Source organism: Eretmochelys imbricata, chromosome 2 (genome assembly GCF_965152235.1).
Source record: "Eretmochelys imbricata isolate rEreImb1 chromosome 2, rEreImb1.hap1, whole genome shotgun sequence".
Classification (NCBI taxonomy): Eukaryota; Metazoa; Chordata; order Testudines; family Cheloniidae; genus Eretmochelys; species Eretmochelys imbricata.
Genome location: NC_135573.1, coordinates 180,256,120 through 180,284,074, shown reverse-complemented (window position 1 = coordinate 180,284,074; position 27,955 = coordinate 180,256,120). Strand labels below are relative to the sequence as shown.

General features: G+C 43.4%; 1 protein-coding gene across 1 annotated transcript in view; it reads left to right on the top strand.

Moving 5' to 3' along the window:
• Positions 1–27,955, top strand: part of EEPD1 (endonuclease/exonuclease/phosphatase family domain containing 1) — an 83,767-nt gene that overhangs the window by 21,186 nt on the left and 34,626 nt on the right. Inside the window, exon 2 of the mRNA XM_077811031.1 lies at positions 25,939–25,990. Coding sequence (XP_077667157.1) covers positions 25,939–25,990 — 52 coding nt within the window. The remainder of the gene's footprint in view (positions 1–25,938; positions 25,991–27,955) is intronic.

Here is a 27,955-nt window from a genome sequence, read left to right as displayed (position 1 = left end):
GGATGGTGCATGTCCAAAGCATTTCCTTCCTGAGTTCAGTTCTTCAGATGTTTTTATGCAGGTGCAAGGAAGGGAGAGTCCTACACGAGTTGAGGTGAGAGATTATTGTGCTTTAAACCTTGTAGAGGGTGTATAATTTTGAGTCCTGAAAGTTTTTATTTAGATTTATGGAAGTCCCGATCTTGCACCCGTTGAAGTTAATGGCAAAATTTCTATTGACTTTTTTGGGCCCATTCCTGTTGCTATTGTGTTTCTCCATAGGACATCCCTGAGTTACATGATAGCTGTCTTTGGGATAACATCGTCCAAAAGTAGCAAGATTTAGAAAGAGTTTGTGTATATCTAGAATAGTGCTAGATCTTAGGCCAGATCCTCAGCTGATGTAAATTGGGGTAGCTCTGTTGATTTCAGTGGAGCTAGGCTGATTTACATCAGCAGAGGATCTGGCCCCTGTGTCTAGGTTAACAAAGGAGGACTTGACAGAAATGACTAGCTCCTAATTAATGAAGCAGTTTTATGCAGTTCTCGTGCAAAATAGCATCACTGCTGTTGCTTCAAGACTGCTGTTCATATGCAAATCTGACAGCAAGGATGCTAAAGACTTGGCCACGGCAGATAGGAGAGCTCACTTATAAATAACATACTTCTAAGTGTAGGTAATTCTGCTGCAGTCCCATGAAAGGTTTCTCGCAACGTCATAAGCCACCAGAACTAAGATCAAGTAATCTCTCTCCCCCACCATCACCCCTTTTCATTGTCACCCAAATCCTGAGATGGCATTACATTCTTAATTAGGTAATACATTACTTCATATAACAGGTTTTGAGAAAAGAACCTACTCCATCAATCTTGGTAAAATGTACTCTTGTCCTCTTTACTTTACCACCCTCTTTTTGCACTATGTCCAATCACCTCCTCCTTTTCCTGCTTTCCCATATATTTCTGGTTGTCTTCTTGTCCCTCTCACCCTAAGTTTAAATGTACATTTCAAAGGGGAATCTCCTGTATCCACTTTTTAAATGTCATTTCTTGTTATGGCATAAATATTTGATGGTATTTTAGTACTCCATTGCATGCTTCTGTGTGTTAAGTTGTCACAACCTTATCCTGTTTTTTTTTTTTTTTAATGGCAAGATTTTAGGAAGCAGTCACACTAATAAAACTCGTATGAATTGTGCATCTTCAAACTATCTGAAATGCTTTGCGAGAACAGTGATTAGTTCATCCCCAGAGTTGCCATGAAATAGTAGAGAGAACTGAAAGATCAGAATGCAGTTGTAATAGGATAATGTCCAGGGTTATAATTTCTACAGTTGCAGGGGCATAGATGCTGTTTATGAGATTTACAAGAGTTTTGCTCATGTAGCTTTCCACTAGCAATATAATATAGGTGGTAGGGGTGTAAACATCCAGTACTGAACTAGATAAAATAGACTTCAGTATAAACCAGGTCTTCAGTACAAACAGTGAAATTCTGTTCCTGCTGTCATCTTCTACCCTTTGGGGTGTCCTTAGCTACTTTTGTCACTTTCATTGCCAGTTGTAGCTATGGCACTATCACCTGTTCTGTGGAGCATAGTGGGGAGATGCCATATGGCACTACTGAGGGCCTGTTGTCACAGTGTCTGGATGGACGCTATAGAGAAACTAAAGGGCACTGCTTGATTAACTCTCCGCATGTTTTTGTTTGACATGTGATGTTAAGGAGTTGGCTTAAGGGGTGATTCATCCACTTGTTATGGTGGATATAGAGCATATACAAAGCTGCATGAGACTTAGTTTTGCACTGCTGTTAGAGCAGGGGTCTCAAACACGTGGCCCGCGGGGTTATTTTCTGCAGCCCGCCAGCTCCCTGCGGCACCCCCGCCCTCCCCCACCCCCCCCCAGCATTTACCTAGAGCGGCTCTGGCCCGGTACACACTGGGGGTAGGACAGGCTCCTTGCCTGCCTGCCTGCCCTGTCCCCGTGCTGCTCTGGGACCTGGGGGAGGGGGGCCACAGAGGTCTGTGTGTTGTCCTGGCCGCTCCTCCAGGTACCTCTCCCAAAGCTGCCCCCGGTGCGCACTGGGCCGGACCCGCCCCCCAAGCCCCTCCTGCACCCTGACCCCTTGCCCTGAGCCCCCTGCCGCACCCCGCACACCTCCTGCACCCCCCTGGTGGGGATGAGTTGGGGTGGGGATTTTAGGGAAGGGGTTGGATTGGGGGCAGGGAAGGGGTGGGAAGAGGCAGAGCAGGGGCTGGGCCCCACAGAAGGGATGGAGTGGGGGCAGGGCCAGGGCAGTGGGGGCGGGGTCAGTGGTGCAGCCCTCGGGTCAATGTACTAGTCCTCATGTGGCCCTCGTGGTCATTTGAGTTTGTGATCCCTGTGTTAGAGCCTGCAGTGTACAGAATGCTCCTATAACAATATAATACTTCATACTCCTGTTGCACCTCCCTGCAACATGAACTTGCTTTGATTTTAATAGTTTTGAAATCCTTTGGAGAACTTTGATTTTTTGTGTGAAATGCAAAAACAAACCTTCTTATCCCCACAAAGAAACTGAGGGATGAGAACTGTGTTTCTCAGATTCAGTTGTATTGGAGCCTCTGACCAAAATAAGGTTAAGAATCCAGAGAATGCAATTAGCTTCTGATTCCAGAACAAGTCAAACTTGGGCTATGATTATTTGCATTTGCACAGTGATCTTCTGTGTGCCAGGCAATGCACTACTGAACTCCTTATGCTTTAATGTCCATTCTTATACCCAGACATCTCTAAGCCTCTAAGTACAAGGAGTCATTTTAGACTTGAGAGCTCTTAAATTTGTTGTATGGCTGGCTGTTTTAAAGTTTAAGCTACAGTGGTTTCAGTTCACTGAGACATTGTTTTCTCTCCCCACAGCCCTGAATATAACTTTTAGGGAAAGGAACTCATTTTATTTTTGTTTTGTGTAGAAACGAAAGCAACAGTTCATGGGACTAGTGTAATACAGTGAATTAGCTAACCAACAAACACAACTTTCCATCATCACCTTTACCAAATTACCTCCTCCCAACACACCAAATATCCACAACCAATAATTTTGGGAGAGCATGAGCTGAGCTGCTGGAAGTTGTCAGCTAATATACTCTATAACCACTATGACTATTAACTATCAGTTACATCCACTGTCAGCCTTCAGCAGTATAAGACCCACCAACCTGCTCTAGGAAAGAGGAAAACCTTATTCTTCCTTCGAAAAGGGAAGATGCTTAAACAGATGCTTATTTAGGGCCCCAGAATTATATTAGATCTTACAACCTCATTTATGGATTCTGGCAGAGGGCCCAGTCCAACTTCCACTGAAGTCAGTGAAAGCCTCTCTGTAAGCGGGGGATTTGTCCCACTGTAGAAGGGGAATTTCTCTGTATACACAGCATCACAGTTGAACTGAGTGACGAAAGGATCTGAGTCCCCGCCCCGATTCGCGTCACCCTGGTACCTGCCCACCTTGACTTTCCTTCTGGACCTGTGTGAATAGAACTCCCATCGCACAGGGAGGACTCTTTTAACCTGTGATCACTGCAATTCACTTAAACACATATATAGTTGTTTGCACCAAATCCCGTTTCTGTGAGGATCAAACAACACTTCATAGCATAAGCACCGGCAGGAAATGGTTTGGATGAGGTTTGGTGCAGCAGTCTCCATGGTGCAATAAACTTCTACAGTTACGACAAATTTATGGGTCCAGTGTCATCTTCCTGGAGCTGGATGTGCTGCTGTGAGGCTGCTGGTGTAGCACTGCCCCAGGATGGGTTTGGACTCGAAGTCACAGAACACATTTCTTTGTTTCTGGCCCTCCTCTCAGGCCACGTCCCCCTCTGGGGTTGGCACTTAATACCCTCTTGACTAGCAGTGTCCCACTCTGGGGCTGGTATCACATTCTGAGGTGCAGTCCAGACCAGTGAGAGGTTGTGTTACCACCTGCTCCATAACCATGGGTGCTTCATAATGTTTTGCTGTTGTAGCTTCCAATCTGGGCTGCTCACAAACAGCCTGCCAGCACTTAGGTCACACCCTGAGTGTTTTGAGTATAGTTGAAGCCCTGGCCCAGCAGCCTGTCAGCAACACTCCAGTCACACTGTAGGTTCCACCAGCCTTGGTTACCACTTGCAGGGTGTCCCCAACATACTCCCAATCCTGAATTTTTCCCCAAACATGTTCTGCACTGTCCAGCTCTCTCCTGGGCAGTTGCAATATTAAGATCCTTTGCACCTGTAAAAAGTTCAGTTTAAACACAGCGCTGGATTAGTGTTGATTAAAAAAATAAAACAAGTTTATTTAACTACAAAGGGAGAGATTTTAAGTGAGTACAGGCATCAGGTATTAAAACTCAGAAATGGGTACAAGAGAAATAAAGATAACATTTTAGCTACTGGAAAGTATTTTATCAAAACTAGAGTTGGTTTGAGGTAAAATCCTTACCATATGTTCCCAGCAACATTGCTTATCAAATTCTCCGGTCAGGATTCCCCCCACAAAGTCAAAGGGCTGGTTCAATGGGAGTGGCATTTTTGCATAGAATATTAGGGTTGGAAAGGACCTCAGGAGATCATCTAGTCCAACCCCCTGCTCGAAGCAGGACCAATCCCCAGTTTTTGCCCCAGATCCCTAAATGGCCCCCTCAAGGATTGAGCTCACGATCCTGGGTTTAGCAGGCCAATTCTCAAACAATTGAGCTGTTCCTTTGTCTTCTTAGGTGAAAAAGAGAGAGTGTTAGGGAGAGATGCCTTGGGGTGGTTTTGCCCATCACTGTCATAGTCCAGTCACCCTTTGAAGTGGATCCTTCTGAGGATTACCCCTCAAAGCAAAGTTTATTCAAACATTAAAGAAGGTGGCGAGGAGTCTGGTGGTGAAGGCGGCTCCTTGCTCTTTCTTCTCCCCGTGTATGCTGAAATGCAGATCTGCCTTGTTGCCTGCCATTTTCCCCTCTTGCTGTCTCAAGGACCCTATTTACTGCTTATATGCAAATTGAAGTAAACACACATTCCTTTGTTTAGGATAGACCTACTTATCAACTTTTCCTTAGGCAGGGCTGTGTGGTTTTGAACATGTGCTAACAACATCAGACAGGGAGAATTCATAACTTTACATAAAAGGTTGCTACTTGCATTTCACCATGATACTATTGACCAGCAAGTTATTAGTTTCCAGATGATACTTCATAAGGCATATTTGGTATAAAGATTATTACAGTGGTATGTAGGGTGTGACTAATGCTTTTGTTCACAGCTGTTACTTTATGCTCTCTCAACAGACTTTGGGAAAGGGGCCTATCTCTTCTTCTCTCCCTAGCCCAGCGCATACGACCCAACTGCGAGAGTGGGAGAGTTCACCCCACCACTATCGCTTCAACGCACCTCTGGCTCTGAGCTGCTCTGGGCTGCTGCTCTCTCCCCAGTTCTGCTCTGGTAGCCACAGCTCACATGGAGTTTGGGCCCTGGACTCCCTTGTTGCCCTACCCGCCCTGGCTGATTTAGAGCACTGGCCTCTCCCCAGTGGCCCTGGGGACCTGTCAGTTCCAGGATCCTGATTCCTATATGGCCCTTCCTCTTTCTTCTGGTATTGGGAGAGGGCCAACCCAAAAAAACCATTAAGTTTCAGTAAGGGGTCAACAGCCCCCTTTCATTTCCATTGACTCTAATGGGCTTTGGGACAAAACTGATATATCCTCAAGGGCGTACAGTAAATTCTGGCATCAAGTTGACCCACCTCTCTTTCCCTGTATGTGTTTTATAGACAGTCTGGGCATTTCCCTTCCTGAAGGAGCAGCTCAGAAGGTTGGTTTTTCTGAAAAAAAAAAAAAAAAATCTAGCTTTTCTGGCTAGGGATCATATGATTTGAATGCCATGTAAGAGATTTAATCAAGGCAGAGATGGCAGTCTTCTGATGTTATTTGCTTTTGGTAACATGTCATCCCTGCTGCCTAAATCTTTGCATCAGCATTTCCTGTGGTGATTCAGGCTGAGGTTTTGACACCAGTGAAGTGTGTGTTTACCCACCACTGTTACCATGGCCAGGCTTACAAACCACATTGCGTGCATGTGCGCGCACAAACTTACCATCCCCCGCTTACTCATAGTAAGAAACAGCCTGTTATAACACCAGTTTTCCTTCTCCTTTATGTTTCAGGGTAAATGTTTTATGAGTGAAGCTTCCTTCAGCACAGTGTGTATCCCTGGTTAATGACATCTTAAAAGGATGACATTTTTTCTTTTCTCTTTATAAACAGGAAAAATCAATGTCTCTTACATCAAATAACCTGGCTCTTCTCTCTGTCTAGTCAGAGTTCAGAGATACTTGTGTAATGGAGAAATGATTTTTCTGTGTGTCTTCTATTCTTCCATGAACTCTGCAAGCCGTTAACTGATGGAAGGGCGGATGTTTTCGTAGCAATTCACTGTTTGAGAGTGGGCAGCATGAGAGGCACTTGCTACCTAGCACTTGGAGGCAGCATCTGGACTGACTGCACATCTTACTTCTCCAAAGCACTATGCATCATTGTACCTGTCCTTCATGGCTGGTAACATTTCATCCTCACCACTAACAAATAAAGACTAATTTGTCGTCTTTTTCCAGTTTTATCACATTAACTTCTTGCTGTTTTCCCCACTGCTTGAAATAATAGATCAGAAAATTTCGGAAGGCCCCTACCAAAGATATTCATCTTTCTCTTTCAGGCAGGGCTGTCCTTAGCATTTTTTGTTGTTAAGGCCTATAAAATATGTTGCTACTAATCCTGCCCCTCTTGTTCCAAAAGATAAAAATTGACTCTGATCCCAGTCTTTCTTACACAGCCCTTGCCTCCAACCCCAAATGTAACTGTCTCATCTCTGCCATTTTCATGTCTCCCTATGCATCATTCCTGTGAATGAACAACACAGTATCAAGGCAATACTATGACTTGCTTATGTTCCACGACGGTGCAACCTAAGTTACCTGTGCAACTTAGCTTCATCACTGCCTTCTGCATTATGAGCAGAAGAGAGGGAAATAGGCAGAGACTTGGCTCTGTCCCTTCTGCGTTAGCCAGTAGCATATTACATCCTTCTACCCTTTAGAGAGTCACAGTTCCTGCCTTGGGCTGCTCCTGGGATAGCGAAGCTACACATGGACCTTACTCAGAATGTGATGTAAAATCGCAGTCTTGCCCTCAGTTTTACATAAGTAGATAATGTAACTATGTGTTCTGAGACACTGGGAATGTCCCTGTTTTCAGGTCCTGGGGCTGTTGGTTTTACAATTGGTTCTGGTTTTTATAAACCCCAGCAGAAAATCTGCCTTAAATAAAGTGATGGTCACTTGAGCTGGCGAAGCTGACAGCAGGCTGGGTTAGCACCACAGAGGCCAGCCCCTGGTCTGTTGTGTGTGTGGGTCCTCAGACTCTGGAACTTGCTCTCCATCTTGGTCTGAAATAGCCCAGAGTTGGTGACCTGTTGGACACACTGCAAAAGACCCTCTGTTCCACAGCGTTAATGGAAAGGGCTGTGTATGTGTGCTTCCCACAATGACGAAAGGGTTGAAAGATGTTTCTGTAGGTCGATGGCTGGCTGAGTTCCTGTTGGATTGATTATTTTAGTGCTTTTGGGATTTTGTTGTATTGTATAATTCAAGGGTTAGCATGTCTAGGGCCTTGGACAGGCATCTTTAGCCTTTAAATGTAAATAAAGAACATAAATACTGCTGTCAATTAATCTGGATGGAAAAGCAGGTTTTTAATTGACACACCTGTAAAAACAAGCCTGGAGGTGAAAGCCTTGCTACTTTAGGGCTCCTACTACTGACACCAGGTCAGCTGACCCAGTGTTAGCACTGAATTATTTTTGAAAATTCTTTTTGCCTGACCCAAGGAGATTAGGAAACTCCCCTAATAAATCCTGTAGCAATGCAATCCTAACCACATAATATCTGCAAACTTCTTCCAAAAATGTCAAGAGACATCTGCCCTCAGCGATTTTTATTTTGGTTAGATAGAAACCATGTTCCTCTTCCTTAAACATGAATCCTAGTAACCCCTAAGATGTCTGCTTGGATCTTTGCCTTTAGAGGGTTACTTGAGTTCAGAAAGTTCACTGTGCACAGAGTTCATGGGGGACTGAATCCACTCCAAAGTCAAAGCAGCTTAGAGACTTGTAAAATACAGACAGCAGGGCAAAGTGGGAAGAAGATTGCATAGTTGACAAAAGTCTCACATTCTCATGGCTCTTTTGGGGGATTTCAATCTGATTATTTGTTTTGAGCAACTTTAAAAATATGAACATACCTAAAGCATGCATTACTGGAACAGTTTTGACTAAAAGGAAAAGATTGGCATTCTTGCTGCTTTTCTAAAGTAGTTCTGTTTATGCCTATGCCATATCTCTAGCAAATGAACCCATAAAATGAAATGAATAACTGCCCTGGCTTTACTAGAATTCTTTTCCAAGGTGGTACACATCAGTGGCTTGATTTTTAAAGGAGCCTTAACCTGGCCTCCTTTTTAAATAGTTTTTTGTTTACGGTTTTGCACTTTTAAAGAATTGTGCCCATTTGTGGGCAGAGATGAAGATACAGTCAACTTCTGACTATCTGATTTTTCAGGTAGTGAGTCACCTGCATGCCCTCATTTGTATATCTGAATTATTTTTGAGAACAAATTGGAACTGCTAAGAAAGAGGCAGTTTTAAAAATCAGGGTCTTAAAATCCAAACAATGAAGAGTAACTGATAAACAACGTAATAAATAAGAGGCTAAGATTTTTCTTAAGGCTGAACCAAGGGTCAATAATGGTAAACTAATTAGCACTTATATAATGTTTATACTTTCATAGTGTTTCAAAACTGTGTGAAAGAGACATTAAAAGGCAGTGGGGCATAGGGCTCTGGATTGATAATCAAGAGACTAGGGTTCTATTCCAAGCTCTTCCAGTGATGTGATCTTGGACAAGAAACTTCATATTTCTTTGTCCTAGTTTCCCTATGTGTAAAATGGGGACAATACTTGCCTCCTTTTAAAGCACTTGGAGATCGACAGATGAAGACCTAGGTGGTGATATTAGACTGCACAAAACAGTAGGAAATGTATTGAAAGGAACTGTCCTGCAGTGGCAGGAAAAAGGTTTAGGAAAAGACCTGTTACATCCTCTTCTCTGATATGATTCATGCATTGCCTAATTAATTCTCATAACCCTTTTGTGAGGTTAGTGTTCTGTAAGTGTGGTTATGCCACAAGTGTGGGAACCATGAGACAGTGAGGTTACGATCTGGACTTTCAAAATTAGACATGGAATATCATTCAACTAATTTGCACACTTAATTATCACAAACGTGTATTTAAATAGGCAAATTGAATTTAAAATGGCTGGTTAGCTGCATAACTGGTCATTTGCAGGACAGTTACCTGATTTGTATGCAGTCATGGTAGTGTATGCATGTTAGGAACACATTTTTTGTAATTGATGCACTTAATTCTGATAATCAGGCACTACCAGCATGATTTTTCAGTGGGGCTGGGCACCTACAAATCCATTTGAAGTAAACAGGTTCTCACCTCTTCTGAAAACCTGGCCCTTAATTTCCAGGCTACTCACCGTGTCAGTGGCTGAGCTAGGATTAGAGCTGAGGTGTTCCTGACTTCCAGTGTTGTGCTTAGTGCACTAGATCATCCTGCTTCTTGCCTTATATGTTGCTTCCTGCTCTGGACAATGTTGTGTTGTGTTCGATATATGGTATGATTCTGATCTCAGATCAGAGAGTTTGGAGACTGTCACCATGAAGCTTTTTTTTTTATTACTGTGACAAATGCAGCACTTGGTTTTTTTTAATATATAAAAAGAGTGAGTCATGACTGACACCCTGGCAGCAGGGCACTTAGATTAGTCCTCAAACCAGGTTCAGTGCCAGATTCTACTCTCATCTGCCCCTCAGTAACCAGTCCTGGGAGGCTTCACTATGATGATAGGTTATTTAAACATCTGTGTAGAGTCACTTCAGTTTTGATCAGCCAATATGAATCATTCAAAACGTCACTGATCTGTAATGTTCTCAGCTTCAGGCAGCCAGGTGGCTTTTTCCTTACAAAAACCACACCCTGCTTTTCTGCAATAATTGACCAAAAGCTTCAGTATCATTATTATTGGGCTTTTCATCAGTAGATCTCAAAGCACTTTACAAAGGAGGTGGTGAGCACAATTTGTAGATGGATCAATAAGGCCAGGGAGGTAAAGTGATTTGCATAAGGTCACCCAGCAGGCTAGTGGCCAAGGTGGGAACAGAACCCAGATTTCTGGAGTGCCAGTCCACTAGGCCATACTGCCTCCCACAGAGGAACACGAGACAAATGTAATAAGCCATTGTGAAATAACTGGGCTATTATATTTTATAAATAAAACTTAGAAAAAGCAAAATAACAACTCAGTTATGCCTGTCTAGAGAGAAACTTTTTGACGTGATGCATAATTAACATGTTCCAAGGTACCCTGGTGGCTTCAGAGCTCAGTGGAATTCAAATGAAGGATTAGACGTTTCTGTAGGTAGTGGTAAAATCCAGTTATATTAGATAAGGAGCAAACCATATGTAAGGGGGCTGTTGGCCCCTTATTGAAACCTAGTGGTGTGGGTGGGGGAGGGGTTCACTTGGCCCTCTCCCAATACCAGAAGAAAGGGGAAGGGCCGAAGAGGAGTCAGGATCCTGGGACTCACAGGCCCCAAGTGCCACCAGGGAGAGGACAGCTCTCCAAGTGAGACACATTGACAGGGTGGGCAAGCCAGTGAGGGCACTGAGCATCCAGAGCCCAGGGCCGCATCCTCTGTGTGAGCTAGGGCTGCCAGGGCAGCGCTGGGGAGAGTGCAGCAGCCCAGAGCAGAGCTGTGAAACCAGAGCTGCAGCCCAGGAGACTGCAGCAGCCCAAGCAGTTGCCCGGAGCCAGAGCAGCATCCAGAGCCAGAGAAGTATCAGGGCAATAGTTGTGGGGAGGTGTTTCCAACTCTCCCACCAGAGTTGTGTGCACTGGTCTAGGGAGAAAGGAAGAGACAAGCCCCTTTCCCATGGTCTGTCAAGAGGGCATTGTGCCAGCCTCAGAAGGGGATGTGGCATGAAAGGTGTGCCAAGATCCATCCTGGGGCAATGCCACACCAGCAGCCTCATAGCAGCACATCCAGGTCCAGGGAAAACACACCAGACTCATAAATTTGATGTAACTGTAAAGTTTATTGCACTGTGGAGACTGTTGCATTGAAATTTACCCAAACCATTTCATCCCAATGCTAGCTCTGTGAAGTGTTGTTTGTTCCCACACAAAACGGTTTTAGTTGTAAATAAATGTGAATTGCAGTGATCACAGCTTAAAAGGGTAACAAGCAAGTTAGAGTATTCTGGAATAGGGGCATCCCCACCATTGTGCACGGAGAGATTGAGGTAAACACCCAGGAACCTCAGGGCTCAATCCTCCCTGTGTGATGCGAGCCCTGTTCACACAGGGCTGGGAAGGAAAGTCAAGGTGGGCAAGTACCAGGGTGAAGTGAATCGGGGCAGGGATTCATATTCTTTCGTCACTAGGCTCAGCCAGGGTAATGTGTACACAGAGAAATTCCCCGGCTACAATGGGACAAATCCCCCACTTACACATAGAAACTTCAGGTATTTTCCACTGAGAGACCTTGCACTATCCTCTGAAGGATCCAGCACACACCACTGTCAGACAGGGTAATGGTCTGCTCAGGTATGGCTATTCCTATGTTCCATAGAATACATCATTGTAGTGTCTGAGTGCTGCAAAAGGTTAATGGGCCTACATGTTGATGTCCAGAGTGTATTTCATAGAGGATTCTGTTCTTCGCCAAAGCTCACCTCTTCACCATGTGTTTTGTTTTTATATCCATTAGGGTGGGAAGCATTAGCAAATTGTTGGTTCTTGCACCATGCATTAAAATCAGCCAGAGCCTGCCTTAGTATATATTTATATTGCTTGCGGACTCTTTATTTTCTAGTTGCTCCTATCTCCCACTCAGTACAGCGTTGCTAGAAAATTCTGTCATCGTACTGAGCAGAGCCTGCCTCCGGGATAGCACTTGGCTCAGATAGTGCAGATTCAGCCAGTTTGCTCTGCTCACAGAATTGGGGAAGGATTAAATTCTCCCCTGGATTAGAATTACAGATACATGATGCATCCCCAGAAGGTTTAAATCAAACCCTTTTGACAGTATTCTTGTACAGTGAGCAATGTCTGTATGAGGTTGTGGCTTCTGGCAAACCTGAGGTTCCAGTTTCATGGAGCCACGTTACACTTCAAAGTCATCATTACAGTAAAAGCAGCTGGATCCTGATTGAAAACCTCTCTGATTTGCTTTATGGTCCTGGTGCTGTACATAGCATTGAGAATGCCCAACAAGCTAAATACTCAACTGTGACTCATGCAACTTCACATGTGAAGCTGATATGGGACTTTTGAAATTAACTTTTGGAAAGAAGTCCCTAAACTTCCCATAACCACATGGCAGTTTACTCCTGTTGCTTCTCAGAAATTCCTGTAAATGGACTTTCAGTAGCAGTAGCCAGCATGTCCTGAGGGAAGAATTGGTTGATGTTGGTGTTAACTTTTTGATTGCTGTGTTCTATTTTTAATGGACCTAATACTGCAGTCAAAAGACCCAGACAAAACTCCCATTGACTTTATCGTCAACTTTCGTTGTGGGTCCTTTTGTCTAGTTATTTACAGTGTACTTTTTCATATGGTATAGCCATAAAAAAAAGTTCAGCCTGACATCTGATGATCTATATTTGGCAGTTAACCCTGTTAACATTCTTGTCCATTATGTGATATGTACTGATTAATATACAAAACTGATTATTTTGTAAATGTGGAACATCTGTATTTTTGGGCCAAGTCTACATGAGAAATCTTTGTCAGTATAGTAATGTTGGTTAGAAGTGTGATTTTTTTTTTTCTTTTTTAAATGACTTATCTGTAGTGGCTCGAGCGTAGGTGCAGTTATACTGGCAAAAAAGTGCTTTTGCTGATAGAGCTTATTTCACTGAGAAATTCAGTATACCAGCAAAAAGCACTCTTTTGCTGATACAAGCTGCACTTGTACGAGGTGGGTTTGCTAGTATGTCTATTCTGGCAGACCCTTTTCTGGCGAGGACTAGGCTTCAGCCAGGCTGACAAAGTCTCATCTTTATGTTTTTATACATGCATGGCAGGTCCTCACAGTTGATCAAGATGGATAAGTGTCAAGATGGTTTATGCAGTCCATGGAAAGTGTGTGTGTGTGTGTGTGTTGTATTCTGCACACCTTCCTTCATTTAACTGAAGCTGCTCTGCTCTGTGTGTGAGGCAGTTTTAAGCTGCATAAACCTGATCAACATTTATGTGCCTTGATAAATTCACGTGATCTGTGAGGCATAAAAAAAAAAAAAAAAAAAGATGGGACCTGGCTAGTGTGACTCAGACTGTTTGTGTTTGGTGATTATTCTGAAAACAGGAGCAATCTAGCTAATGAGGAATGAGAAGTATTTTGATCCCTGCTTCTATTCTTTTTTTGCTCTAAGTACCTGCTGGACAAAATCATTAGTGAACTGCGACAATTATCTTACACACATTAGAGGTAGTGAGTCGTGCAGCCAATTTCCCACATGCTGCAATGAACGCTAACTCTGATGTGTTATTGGTGTTTCGTTAAAGGTGACTAAAGTGGTTCAAAAATGACTCTGCAGAATTAACCTTAAATGTAATAATCCAGTAAACTGCTTTTGATTTTTGTGAGGAGGGGGAGAAAAGTCCTAAAAATGTACATACTGGAAACTTACAGATTTCATTTTTTAGTCTGTAAGGCCCGGATCCTCAAAGGTATTTAGGCACCTACTGCCCAATAGGTGATTTCAGTGGGACTTAACCAGCCAATTGTCTTTGAGGATCTTGGCCCAACTCCTCTTACAATTCACTTTTTTTTATCCTTTTATATAAATGTCTTTATTGAAGTTTAAAAACAGTAATACAAACTATACGTAAAAATAAAAAAATATACTCTAGAAACATTCTCTTTACCAAAACACAGTCCTGGATTTCTCCACCATTCCTCCCCCCATCCCTGCTCTCCCAACAATGCCTCAGTTGTAATTTTGCAGCACCTCTCATTTGCATGCTATCTAATAACTCTCATTTGTGTTTTCCTTCATATACAATAGAGAGTCACTTTTCCCCCATTTCAGTGCTTCTAAGTTTTGCCACTTAGGCCATGTCTACATTGCCAGCAGCACACCTATGGCACTGCAGTTGTGCCATTGTAGCACCATAGTGTGGATGCTTCTTACATTGACAGGAGGGGTTTTTCTTTCAATGTAGTAAATCCACTTTCCGAGAAGTAGCTAGGTCAGTGGAAGGATTCTTCCATCTACTTAGCTGCATCTACACTGGGGTTAGGTTGACTACCTATGGTGCTCAGGGCACGAAATTTTTCACAGCCTAGAGCGAAATAGCTAGGTCCATCTAATTTTTAAGTGTAGACCAGTCCTAAGTCTTATGAATAAGATTCTTCTATGAAACACAACTGTCATGTCAAACTATTAGTCTCTTAAAACTAGGACCCACCGTCTGAGGGTCAGTCTTTTTGTCACAACCAAAGAGAAGAGTGTTCAATTTTATAAAAGACTTAGAAGTTCTATATGCTGATTCAGCCAGTAACCAATGACTCTATCCTATTCCTATAACACTGCACCAATATTTACTAGTTTCAGACATTGCCAAATAATGTGTCACACCACCAGAACACATGATTGCTCTGTGGAGCTCTATTTGAACAAGTGTGCTGAAGTCCAGTAAAAAGAACAGGAGTACTTGTGGCACTTTAGAGACTAACAATTTTATTTGAGCATAAGCTTTCATGGGCTACAGCCCACTTCATCGGATGCATAGACTGGAACATATAGTAAGAAGATATATACATACAGAGAACATGAAAAGGTGGAGTAAGAGGCTAATTAATTAAGATGAGCTATTATCAGCAGGAGAAAAAAACTTTTGTAGTGATAATCAAGATGGCCGTTTTAGACAGTTGACGAGAAAGTGTGAGGATACTTAACATGGGGAAATAGATTCAATATGTGTAATGACCCAGCCACTCCCAGTCTCTATTCAAACCCAAGTTAATAGTATCTAGTTTGCATATTAATTCAAGCTCAGCAGTTTCTCGTTGGAGTTTGTTTTTGAAGCTTTTCTGTTGCAAAATTGCCACCTTTAAGTCTGTTATTGAGTGGCCAGAGAGGTTGAAGTGTTCTCCTCCCGGTTTTTGAATGTTATGTTTCCTGATGTCACATTTGTGTCCATTTATTCTTTTGCGTAGAGACTGTCTGGTTTGGCAAATGTACATGGCAGAGGGGCATTGCTGGCACATGATGGCATACATCACATTGGTAGATGTGCAGGTGAACGAGCCCCTGATGGCGTGGCTAATGTGATTAGGTCGTATGATGGTGTCACTTGAATAAATATTTGGACAGAGTTGCATCGGGCTTTGTTGCAAGGATAGGTTCCTGGGTTCATGTTTTTGTTGTGTGGTGTGTGTTTGCTGGAGAGCATTTGCTTCAGGTTGGGGGGCTGTCTGTAAGCGAGGACTGGTCTGTCTCCCAAGATCTCTGAGAGTGAGGGATCATTTTTCAGGATTGGTTGTAGTTCTTTGATGCACTGGAGAGGTTTTAGTTGGGGGCTGAAAGTGACAGCTAGTGGTGTTCTGTTATTTTCTTTCTTGGGCCTGTCCTGTGGTAGGTGACTTCTGGGTACTCTTCTAGCTTTGTCAATCTGTTTTTTCACTTCAGCAGGTGGATATTGTAGTTGTAAGAATGCTTGATAGAGATCTTGTACGTGTTTGTCTCTGTCTGAGGGATTGGAGCAAATGCGGTTGTATCGTAGAGTGTGGCTGTAGACAATGGATCGCGTGATGTGTCCTGGATGGAAGCTGGAGGCATGTAGGTAATATAGAGGTCAGTAGTTTCCGGTATAGGGTGGTGTTTATGTGACCATCGCTTATTAGCATTGTAGTGTCCAGGAAATGGACTGCTTGTGTGGATTGGTCTAGGCTGATGGTTGATGGTGGGATGAAAATAGTTGAAATCATTTTGGAATTCCTCAAGGGCTTCTTTTCTATGGGTCCAGATGATGAAGGTGTCATCAATGTAACGCAAGTAGAGTAGGGGCATTAGGGGACGAGAGTTAAGGAAGCATTGTTCAAAGTCAGCCATAAAAATGTTGGCATACTGTGGTGCCATGCGGGTACCCATAGCAGTGCCGCTGACTTGAAGGGGTATATATTGTCCCCAAATGTGAAACAGTTGTGGGTGAGGACAAAGTATCCTCTGTAGGATTTTAAATTCATGTGCCTATCTCTCTTTAAGGAATTGAAATGTGCAAATAGGACAATGGAGTCCAAGTAATATTGCCTTAAAAATTTGAGAGTAGGTGAGAGAAGGATGCGCATTTTAACATTGAAAGAGGTATCTGCATATGTCTCAGGCATTCTTGGGAGTCAGGGAGGCAAATAACCTGAAATTACATTTGATTATTTCCAAAGTTTAAAGCCATTTTGCAAGAGCACAGAAATAATTCTCCAGTTAATTCCCAACTGCCTTAATATTAATTGTATTGATAATAATCATTACAAATGAAGGAATGGTGGTAAAACATCGGTCACATTTATGTGCCCTTTCCAAAACATCCTTAGTATCGTTTAGCTAAGGGTTTAGTTAGTCTTTCCGTTGGTGCAGTGAGGCAGGATTGTGGACTGGAAAAGGTGCAGTTTCTGGAGCTACTAAATACAATTCAGCTGGGAAGTGATTCAGAAGATCCAAGAAAGGGAGCCAAATGTGAAAGGCCATCCTGCAGTATAATATAGTTCTATATTTGGAAACACTCAGTCACCTTTCATTTTATGAGCTTCTAGTCTTTTGTTTAAATCTTGGCCTTTTCTCTTCCCATGATCAGATTTTGATCACGCAGTGTCAGTTAAATGATTTGGCCAAACCCAATGTAAATGACTAAATAAAAATCAAACGCACACATACATACACACACAACACCCTTCCTAGCCCATCCTATCTGACAAAACCCTGAGAAAACTGATGTGCCCTGAAAGTTAAAAATATTAATACCACAAATAATACACAGCATGTTTTCCCTAATTACAGAACTATTCTAAATACTGTAAGCTAGTTTTAAGTAGGGGTTAATGTCGCTAGTTAAATGTAATAGGAAGCCAATATGTACTATAGTAGGGACAAATAAGACACCTTTTTGTTTTTATAAGGGTGTAATATTACTCCTGGGGGAATTCTGCGCCAAAAATCAAAAAAATTGGCACAATATTTTAAAATTCTGCATATTTTATTTATCAAAATAACACAATATAATCACTCCAGTTTCAATTATTTTAGTCATTTATTTCAAATACCTGTCAACAAGTATGTCAACAATACAAACAATAGCAAAAAATATTCCCCCTGGAGTAGAGAGTTAAAGAAACCCCTGCAACAACCCAGTTCCAGTTGTGGGGTGCTGGAGTGGGCTATGTAGGGCCCCCAGAGCCCAGACTCCTGCACTCCCATCCCACGAGAGCCCCACTGTGGGGCAGCCCCCAGACACCAGCCCTCCCTTCCCACAGAGCTGAGCCACAGGGCAGCCCCCGAGGCAGACATCAGCCCCCCAGGAGCCTTTACTTCCCCCAACTTCTTTACTGTCCTTGCCCTTTGCCAGAGCTGCATCTCCCAGGCCCTCTCTCCTCCCTGGGAGAATGAGGATCAAAGAGCTTGCAGCCTCCAGCCCCACCAGGCTGGGCGCTTCACTCACTGCGAAATGGGCTCTGCAGAGTCCAGCGGCCCCTAGTGGCTGCCAGAAATTTTGCGGGGGAAACAGGGAATTCTGTGAAATTCTGCATTGCTCAGTGGCGCATAATTCCACCAAGAATTTAATATGAATAGACTTAGTGGCATTTTTTGGATTGGTATTTGTCAACTGTGAACTGAAACAAAGACATTAAAGGTGACGTTTTATGTATGTTGGTTAGAGAAGGGAATAGGTATCAGCATTTTCATTTGCTGATCTGCAATTTTATACTTTTATGCCACCTGCATCAAAGAGGAACAAAAGTTTGCTCCTACACAGCAAAAATCCCTTATACCTGCAAATTTGCTGATGGTCTTGGGAGGCCTTCTATAATGATTAAAGTAGAGTTAGATGAGAGAGGAGGCTAATCAGTTTTGGTAAGTATCATCACAGGTGTCAGTACCATGGCTTTGCATCAGTGTGTAGTGAACAGACATAGGAAAGAGAAAGAGAATGAGCACATGAAAAGAAATGTCCCCAAGAAGGCCCAGGGCTTAGGAAACAAAAATGTCTGCAGCATGTGCAGTTGGCTCTGACTGCACATCCCTAGAGCTCCCTGCCCCAATTTTGACCAGGATGGAGAATCTGTATTGTTTTCATTCATTTTAACATCACAGTTTTCCAGAGAAATACTAGAAATTCCCAGTGCAACTTCCTATGTTTTGGAAGATATAAAAGACCTTTTGGAAAGGAAGATATTATATAAACGGAAGTTGAGTTATGTCTGATCTTCTTCCTCTGGAGGGATGGGAGAGCTGACCGACAGACAGCCCTGCCTTAGAGGAAAATAATATAAGGTGTTTCCCTCTCAAGTGCTGCTGCTGCTCTGGTCCCTGGCAGAAAAGGCCAGAATCTGTAGAAACTCCCCAGCCAGGCATCTGCTTCTCCCACTTCACTCTCCCCTGCCTGATGAGTCTTCCTTTGGGCAGAGAGGAGAGGTACCTATAGGGGGCAATGCTCTCCCAAGTCACGGAGAGGAGCAGGAGCTCACCTGCTTTAAGCAGAGAAAGGGGAGCTGTGCCCTTTCTTATTTTAACCCCTGGTCCTCTGATTCTTCACTGGCCCCTCACCTCTCTGTTCTTCCTCCAACTCCATAGTAGCTTGGCTGATGAGCATTCTCTTACCCGTCGCTGGACCTGGAGTCCTCCATTATTTGCTTTAGGAAGTGAGTTATGTGCACGCATGTCAATAAACCAATTTGCTGAGGAGCTTGAATATTGCCTGCCTTGAAAGTACTCAGGAATGCGCAGTTCCAAATGGGCTTAATGGGAGATCCCTATTCCCAAAGTCTCTTGAAGTGTTCCAGCCCATTAGTGGCTAGCTTTAGATTCCCAGTAATGTTTTGAGACATTTTTGTGAGCATTTCTCACTCACTTTTGGAATGTCTGGAAGAAGGTTGCTCTTCTTAGTCTTGATCTCTCCCTCTTTGTGTTCATGCATGTACATGTGTATTTTCTACACGATTCATCCCTGTGCTATTCCAGTTAATGGCGCTGCAGCTCCATTGAAATCGGTGAAGTTAATCCAATGTGAATTAGGCTCACAATATAATGTCCCTGACCCCCACAAAATTAAATCTCCTTGTTTGTTGTAGTATAAGAGTCGTGGAGGGAGCAGGAGAAAGAGAGATACAGTCTGTGACTCTGTTGGCTGTAGTCCAGAAGTAAAGGTTGGGAAGGTAGGGAACTGAGAGGGCAGCAAGGATACCAAAGAGCCATGTAATAAGTGAAATGCAAAAAGAGAAAAGAAAAAATGTTTGTCGCTTCCTCTGTGCTTGTAGAACCCACAGGGGAATGTGCGTTCCAGATCCCCCTCTGTGCTATGGTCCGTATGAGTTGATACAGCCCTCACTACAAAACTGTTGCTCTTTAACTCAAGTTGTAGGACTTTTTATTTCTGGTTCAGTCCTTGGTGTGTCCCGTCAGTGTGTACAGTTGCTGCTCTCCACTCCCATATATCCCATAACAGACCCTGGGCTGATACACAGTTACAGGGCCTTACCTCAAGAGTAGTTTGTCGGGGTTTTGTGTGTGAGGGGGAGAAGTTTGTGGGTTCAAGGTGGATGCTTTACTACTACTTAATGTAGCTTATTTGTGGATGAATGGCTTTATATTATGCCCATGCTGTTTAGGTGAGGGTGACTGAGTATAGCTGTATAGTGCAAAATGCGCCAGAGAGAAGAGAAATCAAGTGGCATTTCTGTCTGTTAACTTTAGTCAGGCTTGTGTGCTGACTAGTAGAAAGTATAACACTTGTAGAGAAGCTTAATCACTGAACCAGGATTTATAGCATTGCAGAGTGAATTGAGATCAGTTTATCTAGCTGCTGGATAGCAAACTGGGACCAATAAATAGCCTGGTGTAGAAAGCAGAAATGATTGGACATAATCATTGCTCTTTACCAGACTTGCTCTGCAATCAGTGCAGAAGTAAGAAGTAGTCATTATTGGCTGTCCAATAAGTTACACTGTTCCAAGGTTACACTGAGGTTCGCTGCTTTAGAGGAATAAAAAGTGTGATATGTTCAGTGATGGCTGGATTGACATCCCTGGGGATTGATCATGCTCTGGGTATTCACAAAACTAGGGTGGTGCAAATAGCTATGTCACAGGTAGCAGAAACACAAGCTTCTTCATGCTGCCTTGACAGTGTGCCTCAAACCTCATTTCCCAGAACCATGTATCTACAGTCATACCTCCCAGTTCTACTCCTGCTTACCAAGGAGCTATGTTCCCTTTCCTGAACTAGGCCCCAGTCCTGCAAGTACATAACCATGTGAATAACTTTAGATGAGTAGAGTTGTGAAGGCACTTAAATGTTTGCAGGATTGGTGCTTTAGGCCAAGAATTTTTAAATTAAGTGCCTAAAATTGGGCTCCTAAGTCCACATGTAGGTGCCTGAATAAGTGACCTGATTTTCAAAAGCACTGAGCTCCCAGTGAGACACCACATTTCAAGCTGAAGGTGGACAAAGAGCCACAGGTAAATGTTGTTCTGGATTCCTTTTTTTAACTTGGAAGGAATAGAAGGAAATGGCTTATTAAAGAACTTCCCAGCTAATGGATTGTAGCCCACACAGTGAGACAATATTAGGGTACAATTACACTACAATAAAAAACCCTCAGCACTGAGTCTCAGAGCCTAGGTCGTTTGACTCTAGCTTGGGCTGTGGGGCCAAAAATTGCAGTGTAGATGTTCAGGCGTGGGTTGGAGTCTGGGTTCTGAGACCCACCCCACCTTGGGGTCTCAGAGCTTACATCTACACTTCAATTTTTAGCCCCACAGTCCGAGCTCGAGTCAGCTGACCTGGGTGAGCCGCAGCCATAGTGCGGGTCTTTTATTGCAGTGTAGACGTAGCCTTAGCGGAAAACAGTGAGGTGCTGTGGAAAAGACTAGAAAACTGTGGTCTATTTTAATTCTATAATAAAGATGCTTCATGTTGGTCCTGGGCTGCTGAATAGGACGATTGCAGCCCTGTAAATCAGTTGGATGAAGGAAACTGATCCCTCTCGTCATGTAAACACTTTTTTGGTCTAACTGAGTACATTCCGTTTTAAATAAGAACACATGGCAGGTGGGAGGAATTCTAATGGGCTTTAGTATAGCAAGGAACGAGAATAGCGCTGTAGGAGAGTTTGCAATAACAGAGGGACCAGTAATGAGAGTGGCAGTTGTAATGATAGTTAGGCTCATCATCTCTCACTTCTAGCCATGGAAGGTCAAATTATCTACTGAACTCTACAAATAGCGTTTTTACAAACGAACCTGTAAATAGGTAGAATCAGCAGCCATCTTAAGTATTCGTGTTGCCACTGATCAGAAATTAAATGCTTTATGAAGGTTACAAGCCGCTAGAGAAATAATGAAAGTAATTTACATATTAAGTATCTTGTGCTGCAGTATAAACCAGGGAAAGGCAAAATCCCAGTTTGCATTATCTGCAGCATGGATCTGAGTCTGATCTTTTTACTGAACCACTTTGTTTGTCTTCCTGATCACACTGAACTTCTAATGAACTTATGTACAGGCATTTCTCCATATGAACTGTCTCATGTTCTTCCTGTGTAAGCTTAGAATGTTAGTGTTTGGTCGCTCAATGGTGCAGGGTGGGTAACTGGATAGGGAACCTTTAACTAGCCACTAAGCATGGAGTTCAAATCCAGAACAGATATATTGTGACACAGTTATTACTGTACTATGACAACTGCCTAGAGGTCTAGATGCAAGTTGATGGGTCTCAATCCATCACCCAGTGATGAATGTACACATCACTGGAGAAAAATCACTGTCTAATTATTGCCCTGGATGACAGTCATCTCTGAGAGGCCAAGAGTTCAGTGGATATGGAGTTCACACTGCCTGTCCAGAGAGGTGGCTTCTCCAATATTAAGATGTATTCATGGTGCTGGGTGGGGAGGGTTGTCCTGCCATTGCCCGTGTTGTACTTGTTCTGTGAATAAATAAAGAGCCAGGATGTCAGTACCAACTTCTTTCACAACCTTGCAATTCACAAGCACAATTTAAAAAATAAATAAATAAATAAATAAATAGAATTAGGAACAAAAAATAAGAAAAACAAGAGGCAGTGGGACTGCACTGGTTTAAAAGTATTTTTTCTTGAATTTTTTCTTTGCTCAATGCTTATTTGCTCAACTACGAGCTTTCTGATAAGTAGATGGAAAGGTTCTCTAATTTCAGCATTGTATTTTCCTTAAGTACCTCTGTCTGTTCTACTAGAATATTATTGTACAGAATACTCAGTAAATCATAGCAGATATCCAGATTTCTCCTACTCTTACAGCAGCAGTGCATTAGAGCTATACATTTTCTCTCATGTACTCCTTTGATAGAAGCATGTTAATGTGTGAACTGTCTTTATCAGGATGCTAGCCCTGTCTGTACTGATAGCAATAGACCTGGCAGACCTAAAAAGCATTGCCTGGAACTGTTTTATACTTCAATGTACCTGGTCATTATGAAATTTGGAGAGGTATGAAAGCTTGAAATACATGAAAGTGAGGGCACAGTTATATTTAGGATTTAGAACAGAGGTGGGCAAACTACAGCCCACGAGCCGCATCTGGCCCCCGAGCTCCTGACCGGAGAGGCTAGTCCCCGGCCCCTCCCCTGCTGTACCCCTCCCCCGCAACCATGCCACCACACGGGCAACGCTCATGCAGGGCAACGCGGCAGCATCTCTGGCTCCAACCTGGCAGCGCAGTTCCCAAACATGCCGCTCTGAGCGGCATGGTAAGGGGGCCGGGACCAGGGGGTTGGAGAAGGGGAAGGGGGTTCTGGGGGGCAGTCAGGGGACAGGGAGCAGGGGGGTGGTTGGATAGGAGGTGGGGTCCCGGGGGGGCAGTCAGGGGACGGGGAACAGGGGGCGGTTGGATAGGGCAGAGGTTGGGGGGGGGCAGTCAGGGAGCGGGAGGGGGGTTAGATAGGGAGTGGGGTCCTGAGGTGGCGGTTAGGGGTGGAGGGTCCTGGGAGGGGACAGTCAGGGGACAAGGAGCGGGGGGGGAGGGTTGGATGGGTCAGAGGTTCTGAGGGGGGGCAGTCAGGGGGCGGGAAGTGGGAGGGGGCGGGTAGGGGTGAGGGCCAGGCTGCTTGGGGGGGCACAGCCTTCCCTACCTTGCCCTCCATACAGTTTCACACTCCGATGTGGCACTTGGGCCAAAAAGTTTGCCCACCCCTGGTTTAGAACATGACAGTTCTTAGTGGAAGGAATGGAAATCTAGTAAAAAGAGCTTGATTTAACCTTGTGTCATTTGAGCTTCTGTTATAGGAATGCTTTATATCTGGAGATATATATATATATACACACACATAGTTAATAAATAAGATGCCAGTCAAGAACATGCAGCATAGTTCCAGGGGTTTGTAGGACAATAAAACTTCTTGTTGTACACTGCAAATGGCTTCCTCTGGCAGCCTTGTGCATCAGTTCCTAGCATGGTCTCAGAAGTAAATCAGTTTTTACGCCTTAAATACACTGTTGTGGCTGTCCAGAATCACTGAGTCATTTCAGCAGTGACTGTGAGCAACATTCCCTGCTGCGATGCAAGGGTATACTGGGGAAAAGTGGAGCTTCCTCAGAGTCACATGGACAATCTGGTCAGTGGCTGGCTGTAAGACTGGAAAGGAAGCATGGTAATCGGAGTGGCAATATCAGCATAATGCAGAACGCTGGTGGTGGAGGATGTTTTTGTTCTGCCAGGAGACACACATTTCTGCTAGGTGGCATGGCTGAAGCTACTGATTTATTCCGTACTCTGGCTAGCCTTCAGTCCATGGAGCCTTGACTGTACGTTATACCCGATGTCTACTGGTGAAGCCCCATGAGCAGGAAAAAGGGCAAACAGTGCTTTTGACTTCTCCAATGATCCTGCTGGTATAGTGGGTGCAAAGTTTGCACCTGCTACCCAAACAGGTTTGAATCGAGTCCAAAATGTGAAATGGCCAGCGCGCTTTATAAGTAATGTGTATAAAACAGTACTTAGGGTTCCTTCGGAAGTGAGTTTGGTATAAAATGGGTTTTTGGACTTGAAGCTTGCAAAAAAAGGAGGGGGAAACGATACCTGATTTCTCACTGTTATGCTCATTTTTTCACTTGGAAAGACGCAGTTCTACAAGATGTTCTTTAAGACACGGGAAACCACAGAGCCTTAGCTGCACCCGAGTTCCTACCGGTTTGATTAGAAATGCAACTGAACTGAGGGTACTATGCGTACAATTTTTTTTCCGAAAAATCTCTAGTGTAGACAGGCCCTGGAGTAGCCAAGATTTCTACTTCGCTACAGGTAGGATAATGCCCCTACGTTTGGGTTGCCAACTTTCTAATTGCACAAAACCAAACACCCTTGCCTAGCCCCGGCCCTGCCCCCATCCACTCCATTCCCCCTCCCTCTGTCTCTCGCTCTTCCCCACCCCCACTCACTTGCTTATTTTCACCAGGCTGGGACAGATGTTGGGGTGTGGGAGAGGGTGAGGGCTCTGGCTGGAGGTGCAGATTCTGGGGTGGGGCCAGAAATGAGGGTTTCAGGGTGCAGCAGGGGGCTCCAGGCTGGGGCAGTGGGTTGGGGTGGTGGAGGGGGTGTTGGCTCTGGCTGGGGGTGCGGGCTTGGGTGGGGCCGAGAATGAGGGGTTTGGGGTGCAGGAGGGACTCAGGGCTTGAACAGGGGGTTGGAGTGGTAGAGGGGGTGTGGGCTGGGACTGAGGGGTTTGGAGTGCAGGAGGGAGCTCTGGGTTGGGGCAGGGGTCTGGGGTGCGAGCTCTGGCTGGGGTGTGAGCTCTGGGGTGGGGCCGGGGGTTGGGGTATGGGAGGGAGCTTGGGTGCGGGAGGGGGTTCCGACCTAGGGCGGGGGGTTGGAGTGGGAAAATACAGAGAGACCTGGATTTTAACACACTGTTCCAGCTCCATTTCCTGCTAGACTGATGTTGAGCTAAGTTACTAGTCATTGTGGATGAGTCCAAGTTGTTTTACATATAGTCCCATTGAAGTCATTGGCATAGGGTGAGCAAGATTTAGCCCTTTGTGGACCAAGAAGAGATTTTTGTAATGGTGAGGGAATAAGGCTTTGAATAGAAAAGGGGTAAATCATATACTTCTTTCCAGGCAGTTTTCTTTAGGCGTGTGTAACTTGTCGTCCCCCATATTTTATTAACTATGTGTGTGTATATATATCTCTGCAACTGCAGAGATGTAAGCATTTGGACAGAAAAATGACCATTCTGTTAAATACTTCTTCAGTATTTGTTTTCAAAAGATCTTTCAGTGTTTTAAACTGTGCAAATGAGATGATCAGTGGACTCCTCTTATAGGGCGAATTTGAATATGGTTACTAATTTAGGAACCAAAAAGTCTATGTAGGACAGCTAGATCAGATCAAGCAAAGCACGTAACAGTGCCTGTCCTTAATTTATTGTAGACTCCTGCATGCTGCATCACGCAACAGGCATTTTAAACTTTCTGAAAGAAAAAAAATAAGGGCAAGATTTCAGTCCTAGTATAACTGGTGCTTTGGAAATGTTTGCCATTAAATTATTCATTTTTTGTGTTTCTCTCTTACAGCATCAAGCTCTTGGCAGTGCAGGAGCTGGTCGATAGAGATGCTTTGGGAAAGGTATTTTTTTAACCTTTTATACAACAACAATAAAATGTATTCAAGCTCAAATCTTTTAATGTCAGCAGGCTTTCCAAATTTCATGTGAAATCAAATAGCATAAAACATAAACAAGTAGGACTTCTTTTCAGCTTCACAATACATCTTGACAGAGGGACATTTGTTCTGGACTGATTGTATTCCCTGGAGGCTTTTGTACTTTATAGCAGGATTTGAAAAGAGATCTCTCTCTAATCTGTTTGTAGGAGCATTTCCAAAGCAACTTTCCTAGTAGCTAGGTGAAGTACATGGTTTGCAAAAAGAGTGAGGAATGTCCAAAGAGGTCAGGAAGGCCCTAATTCTGTGCTGTCTCCCTTTGGAATCTGAGGGGCATGGCCAGGGGAAAAGTGGCTTTATGCAGTGGAAGGAGTACTGATGCAGAGAGAGATCCAGCAATTTGAATACTCAGAACAAGTCAACACAACATGGTGTTTAAGACAATGGCAGTTGCTGGCATCCAGTCTACACTAGTGATCCCAACAATGAAGCTGTACTGGTTGCAATGAAGGAAAATGTTTAGCATACATTTCCTATTGAGACAAGGCCAAGAATGTATCGCAAACAGGCCACTGAGATCTGAGTCAGCAGATTTAAGAAGCCATATGCACCAGAGCCAGGCTTTTCATGTAAATCATAAAAATAATGTATTTATAATCACTCTAGCTTCAGATCTTTCAAAAATACTTATCTATTCCATGGAGAACCAGACATCCTATCTGTTGTCCACTCCATTTGCAGCTGCTATAGCCTGCCCTGCATTCATTTTGTATGATCAATATTCTAGAAATACTAGGAGATATAGAATGAACATGTGTAGAGAACTACCTCAGTCCTGAACAACAAGAACAACCCTTGGTATTGTGTGCAGAGGGCCAGCACAAGTTGTGTCTGTGTCTTGTGCTTTGTTTTTGGGTGAGTTTCACAAAGGGACTTATCCACACCTTTTTAAGTCAGTGGGAGTTGTTTCATTGGCTTCAGTAGACTAAGAGCAAGATTTCTGGTTAAGGGCATCAAATATCTGATCCTTCTTTCTTTTTATACACTCACCCACCCATTATATATATATATAAAACAAACAAGCATTTGTTGTTGTTGTTTTGTTTCTGGTGGTGGATCTAATAGGGATCCTCTTTGAGGGTCAGTGGACTTTTAATTCCACATGTATTTGGCAGACCTCTGTTTACCTTTTGGCAAAATGCCTCCTTAAACAAGGCCTTGCAAGAAAGGGTGACCTCAGTGTGGTCTGGCTGCCGGACAGATCATTGTTTGTAGCTTTGCAGGAAGCTCTTCATAAAAGCTCAACATAAGAAAAATGATGTTTCTAAATTGAGCTCTGTGACTATTTTATATCTGCTTTGATACTATGCCAGGCTTAAAGAATTAAAAAGACCAATTTATCCCCCCTGGAAAATAACAGTGTTGTATTATATACATACAGGAACATTTTGCACTCCCCATCCTTCTCTTTTAATTTTTTTTTTTTAAGCACATGGGACTAGAACAGTGATCTCTGTGCTATCTACTTAGAGTTCATCTGTGGCATATGCAACTCATGTTGTCTTTTAAATTGCTATTTAATCTTATAGTGTTGTAGAAAGAAAACAAAATACTAAATATCTTTTACTAATCCATATACCTTAGATTTCTTTAATCTAGATTTCTTGGATGGGTTTTTTTAAACTAGCTGAGTTTTTAAGAACAAAGGTGTTTTTTCCTTTAATAAGTTTTCTGGCCTTTGTCACATCATCTTACTGTGTATTCATTAATATTATATTTTCTTTAACTTCAGTAGCCTAATTTTTCATTTCTTGATACAGAATCCTGTGTTGACGTTTAAAAGTTTCCTTAGAAGGGTGAGATATAATATACTTACAAAGGTTTTATGTGAACATCTGTGGAGGAGGAGAAGAAAGAGCTCCCCCTCAA